This window comes from Denticeps clupeoides, chromosome 15 (genome assembly GCF_900700375.1).
Source record: "Denticeps clupeoides chromosome 15, fDenClu1.1, whole genome shotgun sequence".
Classification (NCBI taxonomy): Eukaryota; Metazoa; Chordata; class Actinopteri; order Clupeiformes; family Denticipitidae; genus Denticeps; species Denticeps clupeoides.
The window spans coordinates 21,189,927-21,209,638 of NC_041721.1; the positions used below are offsets into that span (position 1 = coordinate 21,189,927).

General features: G+C 48.8%; 1 protein-coding gene across 5 annotated transcripts in view; it reads right to left on the reverse strand.

Annotated features, from left to right (window-relative positions):
- tmeff2b (transmembrane protein with EGF-like and two follistatin-like domains 2b) overlaps positions 1-19,712 on the reverse strand; it is a 56,270-nt gene that overhangs the window by 13,006 nt on the left and 23,552 nt on the right. For 4 of the 5 annotated variants that reach the window (XM_028955542.1, XM_028955539.1, XM_028955541.1 and 1 more), the window contains exons 4-5: positions 8,212-8,238; positions 4,961-5,060 (exon numbers count right to left, since the gene is read on the reverse strand). In XM_028955542.1, the coding sequence (XP_028811375.1) occupies positions 4,961-5,060; positions 8,212-8,238 (127 nt within the window). Of the gene's footprint in view, positions 1-4,960; positions 5,061-8,211; positions 8,239-10,562; positions 10,866-19,712 lie in introns of those variants that run through there. The other variant, XM_028955540.1, reaches the window with a different exon arrangement.

Below are 19,712 nucleotides of genomic sequence, written 5' to 3' on the forward strand. Positions count from 1 at the left end.
GAGTGGCACCTTCAACTGGGCCTCTTCCTCCCCCTCACCAATGCCGACCTCCAGACTCACCCTCCCAGCTGTTCTGGAGTGGAACCAGCACACATTCACCACTGCTGCCTTTGTGGACTCATAAATCATGACTTTGTCATCCCCACTGAATCCCTTTCTTCACCACTCACCATCTCCTCCATGGATGTCGACCTGTTTCCTCTGGACGATAACTGGCTGTACGGTGGCTCAGCGGCTCCGTATGGATTCCCATGTGGAAGAAATCCATTTCCTGATCACCACAATCATCACCTCTCCTCTTCGGATTCTGTCTTGGTCATCGGGCAAGGTGTTGGAGTGGGGAGCATAAGGCACTGGCCTTTTAAGATAGGGATTGTGGGTTCCAGTCCCATCTAGGGTGATGAATAGCAGAGTTGCGCAGTGGAAGCGTGCTTGGCCCATAACCCAGAGGTCGATGGATCCGAACCATCCTCTGCTACTTTCCTCTTAGGGGCAGTGGTGGCCTAGCAGTTAAGGAAGTGGCCCCATAATCAGAAGGTTTGAATCCCGAGCCGTAACCCAGGGTGAGGGGTTAAAAGCAGAGGACACATTTCCTTGTGTGCACGGAGTGTTGTGCTGCAGTGTATCACAATGATCCACTTTACTTTAAAGGTCCAGTGTATGCCCCATATTGGCCCATTTACAGATTGTGTCACGTGATGCCGCTCACACGCTCCAGGAATTTGAATTTACATTTACAGCACTGTCACAGGGGGAATTCGATGACATACTTGCAGACATACTTTGGGCGTGGGGATAAGCCGTCGTACCGGTAGAGGACACTGGGCGAGCGGGGCAGGAGGACCGGGGGCGCCTGGCCGGCGAGGAATGAGGAAGTAATGGACGCGCTGCAACGCAGCGGGGAGTCAGTTCGGGATCTTTGGGAAGGACCGGGGCAGAGGAGAACCGGAAGACGGCAGGTTTCAGGATGGTTCGGGATCTTGGACAGGTCGGGAGTAGGTCTTGGGCGGCAGGAAGGTAGAGGAGCATGGAATCCCGTCTTAACCGATGGGTCAGGTAGGTTCAAGGTCAGGGGCAGGAAGAGGTTGTAGTCAGGAAGTTCAGGTCGGGGTTCCTTTCGTGGTTTCCAGGGGATCAGGCAATTCTCGAAGTCGTGGGCAGGCGAAGGTCGTATTACGGGAATCTCAATTATCGTAGGTCGTGGGTGAGAGAGCTAGCGTCTCTGGCGAGTAAACTCATACAACTCATTTAACTCATACAAAGAGCGGGCGTGTCTCCTTGGTGTTACCTCCCTTTTATACTTGCCACCGCCCGCTTCCATTTCCTCTTCCGGGTCGTCGTCTCCCAGGCTGGTGAGGTGCCCTCTAGCGGGCTGGAGGCGCGTTGGCCATGACAAGCACTTACCAGATGCCCTTATCCAGAGCGACTTACAATCAGTAGTTACAGGGACAGTCCCCCCCTGGAGCACCTTAGGGTTAAGTATCTTGCTAAGGGACACAATGGTAGTAAGTGGTATTTGAACCTGGGTCTTCTGGTTCATAGGCGAGTGTGTTACCCACTAGGTTACTAACACATACAAGAGCATTGCCTCCCCGTCGGGGAATTGACAAAACGCTGGTAGGGAATCCCCACAAAAAAACAAAAACACAAAATGTCATGGACCTGGGACTTCCCATCTTACATGAGTGACAGAATGACAGAGCCAAACGTTAATCCAGCGGATTTCACTGCTTTATGTCACCAGGTATCCCAACAGGCCATCGTCAGTTAGCCAGGTCGCAGCAAAGTTCCGGACCCTTGCCGCCAAGTCCAAAATGGAGCCCCATGCCCTCCGGACCCTCTTCCACAAAAGTTTTGGCTCCTCAGCAAGATGGTGAGACCACAGCCACTCCATCCACACCCTCTCCTGCTGGCATGGTTCTTCCTATTGTGAATGTCAAATTCACAAAAAAACACAGCAACCCTCTTGTACGCATCTCCAGCCCAGTCCACATTACTGCTCTCAATGGTCGGCTGGTAGGTCCCAGACCAATCACTCACCAGACCACACACCTGACGCTGCGGATGGATCCCCACACCGAGGCTGTCACGTTACTTATCATCCCCATCATTTCCTCATTGGTCATCCTGGGCTATCAATGGCTTGCCGTCCACAAACCCCATATTTCCTGGTCAGCCGGTCTTGCGTTGGATTGGGGCTCACATTGTCACCGCCAGTGTTTTCAGCCTCAGCCACCATCACCAACAACATCGGCCTCTCCTGTTTCTGCACAACCACTTTATGCTGTCTCACCATGTTACCACAACTTGACACCATCAACAGCCCTACGAAGGCAGCTCACCCGCCGCTCACCCGCCAGTCCACCTCACCCGCAGCCACCGTATTTTATTTCTTGAAGAATGATGGTGGTCTGTGGCCCTGCATCAACTACCGGGGGATGAATAAAATCACCATCGAAAACTGAAGACCTCTGCCACTGATGAACACTGCCCTCGACGCCCTCTCGGGGGCTGCATTTTAGATCCAAATTAGATCTCCGGTCCTACAAGCTTATCTGCATCCAAGGGGTCGACGAGTGGAAGACTTTCATTACCTGCACCGGTCACTACAAGAGCGTGGTCATCCCATTCGGACGCTGCAAGGCTCCCGCCATCAACAGTTCATTAACAACGTCCTCCACGACATGGCTGGACGGTGAATACCTCTATGAATTTATCATCTATTCACCCACACTGGAAGCACACATTTAGCATGTGATAGCGGGGCTAAAACGATTGCTCGCCCACCGACTGTACTGCAAGTTGGGAAAATGCGCTTTCCACCAGCGCTCCACCATGTTCCTGGGTTTCACCATCTGCCCACGGGGCATCCAGGCCGTCATTGAGCCACCTCCTTCATCCCCCGAGCCTTCTGGTGGCCCACCACGTATCAGGACATCTGGATCTATGATCTATGCCCGATCTATAAATCCCACGTCTCGGCCTGCAGGTCCAAACACTACTGGTACCCCAACGACCGCTGGACTTCATCACTGGTCTCCCCATGGTGGAGCGAATGAACACCATCCTCATCTTTGTGGATCACTTCTCCAAAGCAGTTCACCTGGTTGCCCTCCACGGATTCCACCACCAACCTGCTCCTTAAGCTGTCATCTTTCTTCATGGGTTCCCTCAGGACAGTCTCGGATTGGGGACCCCAATTCCCCTCTGGAAAATGTTCTGTCGTCTCCTCAACACCACCTGCAGTCTCTCCTCTGGCCAACATCCCGACACCATCGGCCAGACGGAGAGAGCCAACCAGCAGCTGGGAAAGTTCTTGCGGTGCTTTGTTGCCGACCTACAACAGACATGGCCCCAATTCCTGAAGTGGGCAGAACTCTCCAACAATCTGCATATCTCTTCAGCCACTGGTCACAGTCCATTTGAGGTGTGCTACAGATACCAACCGGCCATCTTTGCCCACCAGATACAGGAGGGAGGGGTTCCTGTCACACGGCTGCTGTTCCAGAACTGTAGATGAGCCTGGACCCAAGCGCGGACCACCATTCAGGCCAATCAACCCACCACCATCCAGTACAACAGACGACATCCCGGGCAATCACGCTGCTGGGGGGTCACAGGGTGTGACTCTCCACTCAGGATACACAAGCTGACCCCCCAGTTCATCAGCACCTTCCTGGAGTTCCTGTGGCTTGTTTTTGTTCTGCCCTTATTTACCGCGGTTTTGGCCTGTGTGCTGTTTCTTTTAATATTATTAATAATATCAAAACCACCAATAAAACCACTGATAACCACTGTGCAGAAGATTCCAGATCGAAGAGAGAAATTTCAGATGAGGTAAAAGGGAAATGCGAAAAAGGGCTGGCCACCTGGGCGTGGGTGAGGATGAAGAAGACAACTTAGAAACATCCGGCCACAACACTAGCTCCTTGTCCTCTCTTCAGTGAGAATTCTTCCTCTGTTGTTGCCCTGACTGCTACGCCTCAGTTTTTTACATTTTTTATAAATTTGCTAAAACCTCAAGTAAACCTCACAGTGTAATTATAGGGTTTATTGTGTAGAATTCTGAGGGAAAAATGAATTTAATCCATTTTGAAATAAGGTTGTAACATAACAAAATGTGGAAAAAGTGATGAGTACTGCAAGCAATACCCGGTACACAAAATGAAGATTTTCATTTATCACACAAATTCTTCGGACAGCGGACTATTTTAAGTGCCTTGTTCATCACTAAGCTGATGTATGAATTTAAAATGCCCAGCAGACTGTTCCTGGTAGATTCAGACCAAAAGTGGGCCAAAAAAGGACAACCAGCGAAGCAGGGAACCAGGGACTAACATGTCCCCACAGCTCATTAATGTGCATGAGGAGCGAAGATGAGCCCATTTGTTCGGAGCTACTGAAGAACCCAGAGCAGCACAGCCTGGAATCTATGAGGATGTGCATCTGGACTGGATGGCGGATCAATACATGAAGGTGTCCCAGTCTCTGGGGACATGTACAGAATTTACATCTGCTGTGAATCCCTGGGTCCACAACACGCACACCTGCCCATGACACCCAAACACACAGAACGTGGTGCTTTCCCGGATGAAGAAGATGGAATTCTCTCTCTGTTGCTGCTCCGGACCGAGTCCTTCATCTCTGTAGACAGAACTGGAGGCCACCTGTGTGATCCCAGAGCAGCACAATTAACATCCAAAACCGGCGGCATGATGTGGGCAGGAAGGACTGGGAGCCGTCCAATCAGAGGAGAGCATGAGCGCAGCATTCAATCAGCGGCTAAAAATACACTCTGGAGCTTTCTTCTCCCAGATACAAGAGGGGGTGTGTGTTTCTGTACTGGGAATGTGGTGCCATGTACTTCTGGGTCAAGGGTCAAAGCAATCAGGCTACAAAGTGGCCAAGCAGAGCGACACAGAACACAACAGCTTATAACAACACAAAGACACCAACTCACCACACATCCTCCGCATCCTCGTCACACTCGGCACCAAACTGGCAGATGTCACAGGTGGACGTCTCCCTCTGACCGGTCTCTGCTGAACCCTCTCCTGCAGCTGAGTGAGCAGAACACACACACACACACACACACACAACGCTCCTGCTCAGGCTTACACAAGAAAAGAGGAATTTCTGCTCATTCTGTCTTATAAGGTTTATTAATGTATAGATCCGTCATGTCAGTAATGATGTCAGTAATGATTCTACGTAAGTTATTGGTTGTATGCTGCTGGGTGGATGTTGGAGTGAAACCACCAGGCAGGCAACAAATGTGTCGCATTTACACGGAAAAGATATTCACAAAGAAAATGCAAGAAATGCCTCTTATAATGTCACAGCAGAGATCCTAAATCATAAATCCAGTGTGAAGCACCAGTAGAGCTGAAAGAAGGAAACAGGAGGAGGCAGAAACACACACACACACCTTCGGTTTAAAATAGCTGAATTTGGCCACAATGGACCCTTTCGAAGTGGATATTTTTCACGTCCTCTGATGTGTCTTGAGGAATGATTTTACCGTAATTTCAGCATCTTCTTCCGCAGATTCTGAGATGTCTGAAAATACGCGGTTATCTCTCATGCCACGGGCCTGGAGATCGATGACATTCTCTTTTATTTTTTTATTTTCTTCAGAGACTTGACCGAGTTCCCTAGAGATGCGTTTTCAGCAGCAAGTGTTTCTACCGGCTGCTGGCTGAATTCCAGCAATTCTGGCAACATTCAAATTCTCGACCAGCTCCAACCTTGCAGTCAGCGATATTGTTCTGCCAGGTGGCTTCTTTTGGAAGAAGGTATTCTTGAAGACTTTCTAGTCATTCAGGTATTTTCACCAGGTCTCCAGCATCTGACATCCCCTCCAGCATTTACAGCATCATGCAATATGCAGACAGTTTTTTTCCTCTGGATTAATAACATACGTGTGCAATAGGTGTGCAATAACAGAATAAATACAGAATAAATACGGAATGGGTTAGAAACAACTGACAAAAGACCTAAAAACTTTGTGAAATCCAGCATTTGTGTCATTCTCAAAACTGTTGGCCACGACTGTATCTGTGGCGGTTCTCAGTGCATGGTTTGCTCTAGTGTTCATAAAGCCCCAATGGATCATTCAGAAAATAATAAACGACATCATTAAACCTCGGTGAAGTAGTCTGGACCCACAGAATGTACAGTATTGAGCTTTGGTCTTTGTTTCTGAAGATTTTATGACGTGTGATTGCACACAGAACATTGGTGCTTTCTTACTGCCTTCAAACTCCACAGCACCACCGACAGTTCTGCATTATAATTCATTTACAGCTACATTCAATTTATGACGTAATGGATGTTGAAGCATCAAATTCTGAAATCTAAAAGGTTTTGTTCAGTTCTTTTTTTCTGAATAATCACTGCTGTGTCCTGAAAGCAACCACTAAATTATACTATACACACAAACACAGTTGACAACAGTGCATTGACATATACACTAATTCACATATAAACTGGATTAACACTAGCATAAGACATCAGGCTATACACTCAACAGATATGCTTTCAATCTCACACACCCTTCGCGCTTCCTCCCTTATCACTGCTCTCCCTCTCATTATGCCACATACCTTTTATCTCTCCCCCTGCTCATGCAGGCCATCGCCGCATCTCTCGCTCAATCTTTCATTTTACCATGATGAATAAAATGTAGAGATTTTTAAATAGGCTTCAGAAGATCTAAGACAAGGTTGTTAGAATCATTCCCTGCACAAAATGAAAATGAATGTCTGCTTTATACAAATGTAATGTTACATTGTGTTGTATTGCATCAAATGCATCATACCATATTGTTCAGTGTTAGAGTTGCAGCATCTGACTGTCTTCCTTTCCCTGGTGTGCAGGGCTGATAAAATTCCTGAGTCTGAACTTTTTTACATGCCTGGGAGGTGAGCAGGGGTGAAGCTGCTATGTATGCAACACACTTTTAATACATAACCTGTTGCCCTGGGCTCAGAAATATAAAAAGCTTGCATATAACCCTGATCATCATTACTGGCAGGCAGGGTCCATGGGTATACTCCACAGTAAGAATTGTTTAAAGTAGCCCCTTAAATGACATAAATGAACAATATTCAGACATGAGATGAACAAACCCAGTATAAGCTTATATTTACAGTAGCATCTGCAGGCAGAGACCCTGGGCCTGTTCGATAACCTGCCCACATATTGAGATACTACAGCCATACCAAGGTCAGTAGGTGGCAATTACAGTACTGCAAAGTAAACTAGGAATTGATTAGTAGCCACTGACTAAAAGACCCTAAAAAAATACAGTTTATTAAAAAAAAATTCTATTAAATAAAATATATAAAACGCTGGCAATATGCTGTGTATAACAAGACAGCTGACATGCTGCTTCCAGACAGACGGATGTGCGAGGGCAATTTATTACATAAAGTGACGAGTGGATGAGAGATAGTAAATGACAGGTCATGCTCAGCAATGAATCGGTGCAGCAGCATGCTCCTCGTTACTGGAGCTCCTGGCACCAGCTTCCAGAGGGCTTTTCATCATGACCCCCCACCTCTATCCAAGCCCAGCGCCATTTATTCCTTATGCCTTTATCTTTGGTGTCTTCCCTGGCTTTATAAACACATACGCAGGTGAAGGAGCTGCTGGATCTGGATCTGCTTGCCCCTTTCCCATGTCTGATTGGCCTCTGCTTGCACCTCTCCAGATATACGGTCAGATCACTGGACCAACCTGAGTTTTAGTTATTCATTTATATATTTTCCCAGCCATGTTGGTACGTCCGGTGTGGCGTAATTATTAGACACCCAGAATGAGTTTAAAATGAGACGAGCGAGTGCCGACAGTCAGTCAAAGGGCTGTTAGATGTTTTAAATGTCCAGATTATCACCCTCCTGTCTGTACAAAGAGTCACATCCCTGCATCTCTGCTCTGGTACTGATGTGGCACTGATGGCTTTAAGGATTCTGGAATCCTGAGCAGAGAAATTGTGAATCCTGTATATTCAGAATTTAGCACAAATAAGCATACCACATAAACCTGCATTCTTATTACCACCCACCCTTTCAGAAGAAGGTGTGTGTGTGTGTATGTGTGTGTGTATGTGTGTGTGTTCAGTTTGATTGTTGGTCCCTGTTGGACAGTGAAAATTGAACATTCAGCAGGTTCAATAGAGACAACAGAGAGACAACAGAAGAAACTTACCATCATCCCCAGAGCCTGAGCCCATATCTAGATGAGAGAGACAACACAACCAGTTAGTAAAGGACTCAACATTGCAACTCCACACTAAAGAGACAAAACCACACACACAAAAAGAGAGAACAACCAAAGGACATCTATTAACATTTCCTTCCCCCACCTCCCAATTGTAGAACCCAGAGCTGATGAGCAGCTCACATGCCGCTTTTCAGCTATGAATTGTCTGTACAGCTATACAGTAACCATGGAGCATTAAGCCCATAACACCAGACAAAATACACACAACATTTACTTGTATGGCATTTACCAGAGTGCCTTACAATCAGTAGCTACAGGGACAGCCCCCCCCCCCTGGAGACACTCATGGTTAAGTAATGTAGTAAATGGACTTCTGGTTACTAGGCTAGTCTTCAACACATTAGATATTTTTTTACATTAAAATTCATCCATATCCCCCAACAAACTAAGCCCCAGACATTCCAATATGATGCCCTTTCTAATGCAATTCAACACTTTTGTACATGGTGGGACAATAGCAACCCAAAATTATAATAATAAGAAGACGAATAATACATTTAATTTCTAGGCACCTTTCTAAAACCCAAGGTCACCTTACAGAGTAAAACAACTAATAAGCAGATAAAGAGCATGAATTGTCAGAAAGTAAATAAGTAAATAAATAAGGTTTTTAAACCGTAACTTAAAAAAAGGATGAGAATCAAGACTCCTCATGTCGGGAGGAAGTGAGTTCAAAAGCCAAGGCACTGAGCGACTGAAAGCTCTGTTGCCCATAGTGATAAGACGGGCCGAAGGAACAATAATATGAGAGGCGGAAGATGAAGCAGCGGCGATATGTAGCAGGTCACAAAGATAAGAAGGAGCAAGGTTATGGATGCACTTAGAGGTGAGGATTAAAATTTTAAACTTATCCTAGCTTCGATGGGCAACCAGTGAAGCTGTTGGAGAACTGAGGTGATGTGTTATCTTGAGGGAGTACGAGTTATAACCCGAGCAGCAGAATTCTGGAGAAGTTGGAGGAGTTAATGGATAGACTTATTTGGGAGTCAATCCGGGAGGTAATGAGGGTATGGACAAGTATGGCAGCATCATGCAATATGCAGAACGGTGATGTAATTAATATGAGACTGGAATGAAAAAAAAAAGAAAAAGTGAAGTGATTGTCATTGTGATACACAGCACAGCACAGCACACGGTGCACACATCGAAATGTGTCCTCTGCTTTTAACCCTTCACCCTTGGGGAGCAGTGTGTGGGGACGGTACTCAGTGGCACCACAGTTGCTCAGTGGCACCTTGGCAGATCGGGACTCAAACCGGCAACCTTCTGATTATGGGACCACTTCCTTAACTGCTAGGCCACCACTGCCTCTAAAGGCCACCACCACCATGTCAAATATGACATCCAGACTCTTTACCTGAGGGCACGGGGGATTTGGCTAGAAACGGTTGACTATACTACAAATATAACTGTTTTATTACTGTTTAGTTTGAGAAAGTTGAACTATGATCCTAATTCCATAAGACACTCTGAGAGGGAGGTAGGTGATAGCGAGAAATTGTGTTTGGAGGAAGTGTAGACCTGGGTGTCATCAGCAGAGCAATGAAAATTGATATTATATTTTCTGGGTATATGGCCAAGAGGGAGAATGTAAATAACAAATAAAAGAGGTCCTGATACAGAGCCCTGGGGCACAAACTTGGAAACTTCCTTGAAGAGTGGGATTTATATTGAATAAACTGAGTGAACCAGGTGAGGGGAATATGATTAATGTTAGTCTATTCAGAAGGATGAGATAGTATCAAATGCCACACTAAGGCTGAAAAGGATGAGAATTGCGAGAAGGCAATCAGCTGCCATTAGAAGGTCATTGGTGGTTTTTAACAATGCTTTTTCTGTGCTATGGTGGGAGTGGAAGCCAGTGGAATCGTTCATACAAATTATGATTATTAAGGTGTTGTCAGGCGTGTAACCACACAGACAATCGTGAGAGAGGTACGCCCTTGTAGCGTGCGGGATTGACCCAAACGCGGAGAGAACCGCGGGAGGTTGGAAGACACACGCGATTGTTGTTGTAACGCCCGAGCGCTAAAAGCGGAATCCCACCGGGGAAACGGCGTTACGATAAACCGGCCGATAACAGTAGCTCGCGAGCTGAAGAGATGGAGAATCTCACGGTACCGGAGATGGAGAGGACTGGACACTGGAAACAGGTGAGAGCTCATGGACCATGAATTAAACACGATGTCTGAGCGAGGAGCAGGCGCCAGGACTTCCTGTTTATCTCCTGTCCTAACCAATCCTCGCTCTTCCTTGCAGTCACCTGACTCGCTCACCTGACAGGACCCCCCCCTCGACGACCGGCTCCTGACGGTCCCGGACGAGAAGGCTGGCGACGATGGAAGGCCGAGATGAGGTCCGGGTCCAAGATGAACCGGGAGGGAACCCAGGACCGTTCCTCGGGGCCGTAGCCCTCCCAGTCCACAAGATACTGGAAGCCCCGGCCACGAGGACGAGAGTCCAGGATCCGGCGGACGGTGAAGGCGGGACCACCATCGATGATCCGAGGAGCAGGCGGAGGGGCTGAGGGGGGAACGAGTGGGGAGGAGACATATGGCTTGAGCTGGGAGATGTGGAAAACGGGGTGGACCTTGAGAGACGAGGGGAGGCGCAGCCGATAGGCGACCGGGTTGATTTGAGCGGTCACGGGGTAGGGACCGACAAATCGAGGAGTCAGCTTCTTGGAATCGGTGTGCAGACGAAGGTGACGAGTGGAGAGCCAAACTCGATCGCCGGGCTGGAAGGAACGTCCCGGACGGTGCCGACGTCGGTGCTGACGGATGTAGTCGGAGTTGGCTCGAGTGATGGCAGTCCGGGCCTTGATCCAGGCTGAGCGGCACCGCCGAACCAGGTCCTGCGCCGCCGGAACATCGACCTCTGCTTCCTGGTGAGCAAAGAGGGGTGGTGAGTAGCCGAAACAGACCTCAAAGGGAGACAAGCCCGTAGCAGAGGAAGAGTGCAGGTTGTGGGAGAGCTCGGCCCAGAGCAGGAACCGAGGCCAGAGACGGGGCTGCGAGGACACAAAGCAGCGCAGGAAGCGGCCGAGTTGCTGATTGGCCCGCTCAGCCTGACCATTGGACTGGGGATGGTATCCAGAAGAGAGACTGCGGGTGGCACCGATCAGACGGCAGAAGGCTTTCCAGAATCCGGCGATGAATTGGGGCCCCCTGTCTGAGACGACATCTGTCGGAAACCCATGCAGCCGGACCACGTGCTCCAGAAGCAACTCCGCAGTGGTTTTGGCGGAGGGGAGTCCGGACAAAGCCACCAGGTGCACTGCCTTGGAGAACCGGTCCACGATGGTGAGGATGGTGTCCTTCCCGTCCACGGGAGGGAGACCGGTGACAAAGTCCAATCCCACATGTGACCAGGGGCGCCGGGGAACCGGGAGAGGACGCAGATCACCGACCGGAGGAGAGGGAGAAGACTTCGACCGAGCACAGGTCTCACAAGCGGAGGTGAATTCTTGGACGTCTCGCCGCATGGAGGGCCACCACAAAGCGCGCTGGAGGAGGCGAAGGGTACGGGACCAGGATGCCCCGAGAGCGGAGAGGAGTGGGCCCAAAGCAGAGCCTCTTGGCGGCAGCAGGAGGGAACATAAAGACGACCAGGTGGCGTCTCCGGAGGAGCCGGCTCCCCAGGCAGCGCACGCCGGATGGAGTCCTCCAGAGGCCAACGAAGAGGCGCGACGATCCGCTCGGCAGGTATGATGGGGTCCGGATCCGGATCAGGGACAGACGAAGAAAATTGCCGGGAGAGGGCGTCTGCCTTAGTGTTCTTGGATCCGGGACGGTAGGCCAGCTGGAAATCGAAAGATTCAAAAAACAATGCCCAACGAGCCTGCCGGGGGTTGAGCTGTTTGGCTGAGCGGATGTGGATCAGGTTCTGGTGGTCGGTCCAGATCAGGAATGGCTCAACAGCGCCCTGGAGCCAGTGCCGCCACTCCTCCAGAGCCCACTTGATGGCCAGCAGCTCACGGTCCCCAACCCCGTAACGCTGCTGAGTGGGAGAGAACTTACGGGAGAAGAAGCAACACGGATGGAGCTTCCTGTCTGGACCACGTTGTGAGAGAACAGCGCCCGCGCCCACATCGGACGCGTCCACCTCGACAACGAACTGCTCAGCCGGGTCCGGGTGGCGAAGAATAGGAGCAGAGGTGAAGAGACTGATGAGGTGATGGAAGGCCCGAAGTGCCTCTGGAGGAAGAAGAAACGGCCGGGGTTGATGAGCTGGTTTAGTGAGAGTCGTCAGTGGTGCTACAACTGAACTGAAACCCCGGATAAAACGCCGATAGAAATTGGCGAACCCCAGGAAGCTTTGCAGCTGCTTAAGACTAGTGGGTTGGGGCCACTTGGTCACAGCTTTGACCTTCTGGGGATCCATGGCCACGCCCTGGGTAGAGATGGTATAACCCAGAAACGCGGTGGAGCGCTGGTGGAAGGCGCACTTTTCCAGTTTACAGTACAGCTGGTGGGCAAGCAGACGTTTCAAGACGGCTCTCACATGAAGGACATGATCCTGTTCATTCTGGGAGTACACTAGAATGTCGTCCAGGTACGCAAACACCCACCGGCCCAGCATGTCCCGGAGGACATCGTTGATGAAATGCTGGAACACGGCGGGCGCATTGCACAACCCGAACGGCATCACTAGGTACTCCCAGTGTCCTGTTGGAGTAATGAAGGCGGTCTTCCACTCATCCCCCTCCCGGACGCGCACGAGGTTGTAGGCGCTGCGCAGATCCAGCTTGGTGAAGACGGAGGCCCGGGAGAGGGAATCCAATGCCGTGGAGAGGAGAGGAAGCGGGTGCCGGTTCTTGATGGTGGCCTTGTTCAGCCCCCGGTAGTCAATGCAGGGGCGGAGACCTCCCTCTTTCTTCTTAACGAAAAAAAAACCTGCGGCCGCAGGGGAGGTGGAGGGCCGGATGAAGCCCTGTTGGAGGGCCTCCGCGATGTAATCCTCCATCGCCCTGTTCTCTGCGGGGGACAGAGAGAACAGCCGACCACGAGGCAGCACTGCCCCAGGTAAGAGGTCGATGGCGACGTCATAAGGACGGTGCGGAGGCAGGGTGGAGGCTCGCTGTTTGCTGAAGACCTCAGCGAGGTCACGATAAGATGCAGGGATGGATTCGATGTCGGCGGGCGGGGGGGCTGGGGATTCTCTGGAGCACGTGCTTGTCCTGGGAAGCAGACAGTGCTGGCGGCAGGCAGGACCCCAGTCCAGGATGCGGTTTTCAGACCAGAGGACGTGTGGATCGTGGAGCTGGAGCCATGGATAACCCAGGATGAGAGGTGATGAAGGTGCCGAGATGACCAGGAAGTGGATGTGTTCAGAGTGGAGGCCGATGGACATCAGAACTGGCTGGGTCTGAGACTGGACTGGATAAGGTTGGAGAGGGTGTCCATCGACAGAGGTGACGGGAATGAAACGGGTGACTGCCTCCAGGGATATTCCCAGCTGGGAGGCTAACCCTTGGTCGATAAAGTTGTCGGCTGCTCCTGAGTCCAGGAGAGCCTCCAACTCGACCCGCTTGTGTCCCAGCTGGAAAGTTACCCTGAGCGAGAAACGAGAACTAACGATATGAGTGGACGTGCCAGGCAGGGCTCCCCCGACACCTACCTGGCTGCGCCGTTTCCCGGATGGAGAGGGCACTGGGGACGGCGATGTTCCGAAGAGCCGCAGTATGCGCAGAGGCCCTCTCTCCAGCGGCGGTCTCGTTCCCCCTGCGGCAGTCGTCCAAGCTGCATGGGTTCCTCGGCCGCTGGGCTAGCGGCCGCGCCGGGAAATGAAAAACGAGGCGGAGACGGCATATGAGTGGAAGGTGGTCGGGACCAACGTTGAGCAGGTGGAGGCCGTGTCAGAATACGCTGATCTATACGGAGAGCCAGATCCACCGCCGCATCGAGGGTTTGAGGAGCTTCTTTGCCAGTCATCTCGTCTCGTATGTGATCAGCCAGGCCCTCAATGAAGAGAGCGCGAAGAGCGTCGTCTCCCCAAGAGAGTTTGGCTGAGAGGGTTCTGAACTCTGAAGCGTAGTGGCAGACGGAGAAAGACCCCTGACGCAGATGGAGAAGCTGAGAATCCGGAGCCCTCTCGCCGCTGGCTGGGACGAAAGTCTTCCGGAGCTCCTCGGAGAAGAGAAAATAATCGTTGCAGATGGGTGATTTGGCATTGTATAGGGCCGCCGCCCACTCCTGTGCACGCCCGGACAGGAGAGATGTTAAGAGAGCCACCTTGGCGCGAGACGTCTCATAATGGGAGGAGTAGCACTCGAAAATCATATCCAAGGTGGCTAATAACCCGTCCGGGCGGCCGTCCACCCCGTTCCATTTATCTGGCAGAGCGATACGAGGACCGGCGGTGGCGCCGGAGAGCTGGCGCTGTAACACTGTCATGGAGGTGGAGAGTTGCAAAATGGAGTCCTTGAGAGTATTAATGGTGGTGGCTTGTGCATCAATAATACCACGTAAATATGTGACTTCCGCCTTCACGCGCTCAAACTCCGCTGGGTCGACTACGGGCTCAGACATCCTGTCAGGCGTGTAACCACACAGACAATCGTGAGAGAGGTACGCCCTTGTAGCGTGCGGGATTGACCCAAACGTGGAGAGAACCGCGGGAGGTTGGAAGACACAGGCGATTGTTGTTGTAACGCCCGAGCGCTAAAAGCGGAATCCCACCGGGGAAACGGCGTTACGATAAACCGGCCGATATAAGTAGCTCGCGAGCTGAAGAGATGGAGAAACTCACGGTACCGGAGATGGAGAGGACTGGATACTGGAAACAGGTGAGAGCTCATGGACCATGAATTAAACACGATGTCTGAGCGAGGAGCAGGCGCCAGGACTTCCTGTTTATCTCCTGTCCTAACCAATCCTCGCTCTTCCTTGCAGTCACCTGACTCGCTCACCTGACAGGTGTGAGTGGAGTTGAGAGGCAAGGATTTTTGAAACAAATAAGAGGTCAGATATTGGACAAAGATTTTCAAAATTATTCGGATCTTCACCAGGCTTTTTGACAATTGGAGTAACTGAAGCAGTTTTCAGAGATAATAAGTGAAGTGATTGTCACATGTGATACGCAGCAGCACAGCACACAGTGCACACAGTGAAATTTGCCCTCTGTATTTAACCATCACCCTGAGTGAGCAGTGGGCACCATGACAGGCACCCGGGGAGCAGTGTGTGGGGACGGTGCTTTGTTCAGTGGCACCTCAGTGGCACCTAGGCAGATCGGGATTCGAACCGGCAACCTTCTGATCACGCGGCCACTTCCTTAACTGCTAGGCCACAACTGGAACGATTCCAGTGTTAAGGGAAGAATGGATAATAGCAGTAATGAAAGGAACCAATGAAGAGAGACAAGCTTTGACTAACACTCAGGGTAGAAGGTCAATCTGGTGGATGATTTAGATTTTTTTATAATATTTGTTACGTCAGTTATGAAGGAAAGCGTGAAACTTGAGAATAACTGAGGCAGCATGGAGTCTACTTCTGAGTAAGATGCCCCTGCAGAGTTAATTTGTCAGAGGATATCAGAGATTTTGAGAGTAAAATAGGACATGATAGAGATGCAAAATTCATCAGAATATATGTAAGAGGGAAATTAATCAGGAGGCTTTGTAATTTTGTTAACAGAGAAAAAAGAGACTTGGAGTTACCTTCACTAGAACCAATTAAACCATAATAATATGTAGATTTAGCTGAGACAATGCAGTCCTTATAGAATAAAACATGATTATTGTACATTTCTTTGACAATAGTGAGTCCAGTTTTCTTGTACAGTAAGTTAAGGTGAAGTAAGTTAAGAGTAAACCATGACGATGAGCAGAAAAATGAAATGGACCGGCGTTTAAGTGGAGCTAATGTGTCCAGAAGATTATGAAGGTGGGGCAGTGGTGCCCTAGTGGTTAAAGAAGAGGCCCCGTAATCAGATGGCTGCTGGTTCAAATCTCGATCCGCCAAGGTGCCACTGAGGTGCCACAGAGTACCGTCCCCACACACTGGTCCCCAGGCACCTGTCATGGCTGCCCACTACTCACCAAGGGTGATGGTGAAATACAGAGGACAAATTTCACTGTGTCACCGTGTGCTGTGCTGCAGTGTTTCACAATGCCAATCACTTCAATTGAAGATTGGCATTTTAGTCAGGACGTTCATCAGTGGTTGAAGGGCTGTGTGTGAGTGGAAGATGAGATATATAGCAGATGAGGTATCATGGTCAATATCAATAATTTTTCTAAATGCTGGTACATTATGAAATAAACATATGATCGGAAAGGGGAAATAAATGGGCTTTGCAGTGGCTTTTGCAGCTTTGCAGAATGCAAAACCTTTGGAAAGATGCTTGTTATATATGATAATACAAATGAGTTGTGCTCTATCAATTTAATGTGGATCTGAAGGAAGACATCACAATATGATACACATGTTATATACACATTTAACAAATAACTATTTATCCAGTTATCAGTTTTTATTCACGTGCACAAGATTGTTCCTGGTCTGATTGGACTTTTGGGACACAGGGTGAAGCTTCATGACTCTCAGACACTATTACACTATTTAATAGTTAATAGTTAGGAGGTTACAGCCTAACTGAATGAAATGGAAATGGAAGATCAAAATAGACTAGAATAAAAATGTCCAAGTTGTTCTGTAATCAGGAGTCTGCGTGCCAGCAGCCGGGAAGTGTGTAAGGACAAGATGATCACCCGTCTGCTCCACTCAGCACTTCAGCTGACCCAGCACAAACATCAGATTAACCCCATCAATCCTGGGTCATCACTCCTCATAAACCAGGACCTGGCAACTGCCTGCTAATGGCAGCAATAGAAGGTCACTAAATCTGGGGATTAATACCAGGTCCATCCAGCACTGGGTGAGCTGCAGGGACAGGACTCAAACATTCTTAAAATGTTCTCAGAGGCGCCAGGACAGTAACTGAAAAGATTTGTTAATGCTAGCATTTGGGGAATATGATTGACTTTGTTAATTAAGTGAAGGCGTGTGGGTTTCTCTTCTCTAGCCAGTGTCAGTCCTGCCAGAGCACAATTTAAAATGTGGGCAAAATATTTATAGAAATCGCACAATTTTAATTTAATAATTTCAAATTATTTTAGGTTTAATTTAATCTAAAAGTATATTTTGGACCCAGCAGGTGTAATGGCTCACGGGTGAAAAGTGAAGAGGAGCAAATGCTGTTTCCAAAGGCACTGGAATTAAAAAAGTGATATTTTACCAAAGAAAGAAAGGAACAATGGCACAGCAGCCTCAAAAAGGGAAGGAAAACTAGCAGCGTACAGGGTGTGAAGAGAAAAACGAGTGGCAGCTGTGGGGGACTGGAACCCTTCACACATGTCATTCGGTGCCATGTCACCTCGGCGTCCAAGGTGTTGTTTACTTTCATGGAATTTATACAAAGAAGCTATTTTTTTTATTTCATTTGTTAATGTTAGAAATACATGAAATAATTTGTAGTTGTATGTGTTTCATGGAAATTGAACAACACGGTGTTGCAGGTGTGAGCTGGAGAGTCCAGAACAGGTAACAGAACAGTTACACAGAGAGCAACAGAAAAAGCAAAGATGAATCTGATTAGTCGACTGCCAAACTAATCAATAGTCGCATTCCTACCAAACAGACAGAGAGAAACCAAGTGAACAACATCACTTTGAGTGCATTGTTGAGGCAGAAAGAAGAGAAGTCCTGGAGACAGGCCAGGTTATTAAAGCCTTCCTGTGCAATAGATCCTTATCTCACCACTTCTAAATGGCAGGTTTCAGGAAGTTTTCTTTTCTGCAGATGCATTAGGTAGCCTTCCCCCCTGACTTCTCTCCCCTCGCTGCTTTCAGATGGGCTCTTTACTCCGGAAACTGAGTGCGTTGCTCAAGGGCAGAGTCGTTATGGATCTGAGCACATTGTACCCGTGGACTGAATAGCTGCTTGGGGAAAATGTGACATTCATCAGTTATGTTATGATGGAGAGAGTGGCTCAGCGCCCTCATTTCAGCACCCTCTGATCAATTTCCAGCCCAATGATTCTCCTCAAAGGACGCAGGATAGATCTTAATTTGGCCAATGAAATGCAGGATTTTTATCTTCATCCCAACACAATCTACTCTGCAAGCTTAAAGCCCTCTACCTAGAACACAGCTCTATCAGTCAGCATCACATCACCAGCATTATAAAGCAGCTGGTTATGTGTACACTGGAGAGCAGCATCGCCATGGCAACTGTACTGAAGTCCAGAACTCACTCAAGACACATAACTTGCATCCATTATAAAAGAATATTATAGAAATATTTTACTTTTGAGATAGATTCCAGCTTGTAGCATTGCCTCCTACTACCATGAACAGTATGTAAAAGTATATTTGTAGTGAGTGAGAAGGGATTTCTGAAGAACAGGTTAAGCAGAAAAGATGTTTTGGTCCATATCTAAAGCTATATGGAAATGAATAATTAATAGATGTAGACATGAATCCTTGACTGTTTCAGACAACACACTGTCATATTATCAGGTTTGGACCATGCTGCAGAATTTAATCAGCAGGACCTCAGTGATCGTAGTCAAGCATTTTAAATCCAGGCCGGTGTTACAGTGATCTGTCCGGCGGCGGGACACTGGCGCTCCAGCTGTCCTTTCCGTAGCCTGTGGTCAGGCCATTTTTCCAGCAATTGTGCTCCTCCATAATTAGCTAAATTATTTGTCTGCGTCCTAGCAAGCCTGTTGGCTCGTACATCACGCCTCCCCAGCCAGCATGGCCACCGCGCCCTGGGGGACGTCGTCTCAGCTGATGGATGGTCCTAACGGCGACGTCTCCCATCCTGCCCTCTGCTCCTCTCCTGTGCACTGATTTATGCGGATCCCTCGCTTTACCCCTCCCTGCTGCCCCTGAGAAGCTCTGCATCAACACAGGAGGGGGCGTGACCAGGTCTGTCTGTCACAAAACACACACACACACACACACACACACACACACACAAACCAAACGCCTTCTGTGACAATTCAAGAGACACGGTGACCTGAAGCCTGACTGGGAGAAAGAGGGTGACAGGACCGAGGGACAACGGAACATTATGACCAAGAAAAATTCTTAATTCTCCACTTGATAACTCTACAAATCTACATGAAATAAAGGTTTATAATAAATGCATGTAGATCCTGTTAACAAATAAGAATCATCAAAGAGAACACAACGTCATGGCTGTAGATTATTCAATCAATCAGTCATACAAATAAGAGGCAGATTATGCTCTAATATTTCATCTGTAGAGGAATCCAGGTTGTTTCCATCACTGATCTGAACCATCCCACTTCACAATAATCTCACAAAGTGGATATTTATAGATATGGAGCAAGTGTTGAGTAAAATGAAGAATTATGACTACAGCATTTTCATATTTTCACACAACCAGATAAAA